We start from the raw sequence: 1,669 nt of genomic DNA on the forward strand, positions 1-1,669 counted from the left end.
AACGATAAGCTTGCGAGTAGGAGACTTAGAATCACTTACAAGGCTGGTTTGCATCCGGATACGGCTGTGAACAAGAACGAGATCATGAACATGCTTATCAAGATCATGTTGCTTCAGCCGAGGATCATTGTGATTCATGTTTACTCCGAGTTGGGTTTCGCGGTTTTTAAGGAGGCCAAGTATCTTGGAATGATGGGAAATGGGTACGTTTGGATTGCTACCGATTGGCTCTCTACTAATCTTGATTCTTCCTTACCGCTTCCCTCTGAACGACTGGAAACTATTCAAGGTGTTCTTGTTATGCGTCCGCACACGCCTGATTCTAGTTTAAAACGTGATTTTTTCAAGAGGTGGCGTAAGATTTCTGATCATGCTCCTTTGGCTCTTAACACGTATGCTCTCTATGCTTATGATTCGGTAATGATTTTAGCGAGTGCTTTAGATAAGTTCTTCAAAGACGGTGGGAATATATCGTTTTCTAATCACTCAATGCTTAATACCTTGGGAAAAAGTGGAAACCTCAACCTCGAGGCGATGACTGTCTTTGATAGTGGAGAAACACTGCTTAAGGATATTCTCGGAACTCATATTGTTGGTTTAACAGGACAGCTTCAGTTCGCTCCAGACAGGTCCCGGACACGCCCAGCTTACGATATTATCAATGTGGCGGGAACCGGTGTTCGTCAGATAGGCTACTGGTCGAATCATTCTGGTTTATCAACCGTATCACCAGAGTCACTCTACACAAAGGGTCGACCAAATATGTCTTTTGGTACAAGTCCGAAACTAAGGAACGTGATATGGCCAGGAGAAACATTTACAAAACCTCGCGGATGGGTTTTCTCTAACAACGGGAAAGAGCTAAAGATCGGAGTGCCTCGTCGCGTCAGTTACAAGGAGTTTGTGTCACAGATTCGTGGAACGGAGAATATGTTCAAAGGGTTCTGCATTGATGTCTTTACAGCTGCTGTGAACCTCTTACCGTATGCAGTCCCTGTCAAGTTTATTCCTTATGGGAACGGGAAGGAGAACCCGAGCTACACGCATATGGTTGAGATGATTACATCTGGTGTGAGTGCCTATTCTATACATTCTTTCTAATGAAAGTTGTTTTTTTTTTTTCTTCTCATTTCTCCTTATTTTTAAAATGGAAATTACTTACAGAATTTTGATGGGGTAGTGGGTGATGTTGCCATTGTAACAAACCGGACAAAGATTGTGGATTTTACACAACCGTATGCAGCATCTGGACTAGTTGTTGTTGCTCCCTTTAAGAAACTGAATTCAGGAGCTTGGGCTTTTCTTAGACCTTTCAATCGACTTATGTGGGCAGTTACGGGTTGCTGCTTTCTCTTTGTTGGCATTGTTGTTTGGATCCTGGAGCATAGGACTAACGATGAATTCAGAGGTCCGCCGAAGAGACAATGCGTCACAATTCTGTGGTCAGTTTACTATATATATATATTAGAAGTAGCATAGATAGAACAAAGTCCCACTTTTCTTAACTTCATGTTTTCTTCTGCTGATCCATTTATCGTTTCTTTGATATCTGCAGGTTTAGCTTCTCGACCATGTTTTTCGCGCATAGTACGTGAGAAAAATGAAAAGAAAACTTACTGGTCACTAGAGTGATTGCTGGATTTTGACTGACACAAGTCTTTGCCTTGGT

General features: G+C 42.1%; 1 protein-coding gene across 1 annotated transcript in view; it reads left to right on the top strand.

Moving 5' to 3' along the window:
* LOC104743836 (glutamate receptor 3.3-like) overlaps positions 1–1,669 on the top strand; it is a 7,102-nt gene that overhangs the window by 3,219 nt on the left and 2,214 nt on the right. The window contains exons 4-6 of the mRNA XM_010464878.1: positions 43–1,071; positions 1,165–1,442; positions 1,556–1,591. Coding sequence (XP_010463180.1) covers positions 43–1,071; positions 1,165–1,442; positions 1,556–1,591 — 1,343 coding nt within the window. The remainder of the gene's footprint in view (positions 1–42; positions 1,072–1,164; positions 1,443–1,555; positions 1,592–1,669) is intronic.

This window comes from Camelina sativa, chromosome 14, assembly GCF_000633955.1.
Source record: "Camelina sativa cultivar DH55 chromosome 14, Cs, whole genome shotgun sequence".
Lineage (NCBI taxonomy): Eukaryota > Viridiplantae > Streptophyta > Magnoliopsida > Brassicales > Brassicaceae > Camelina > Camelina sativa.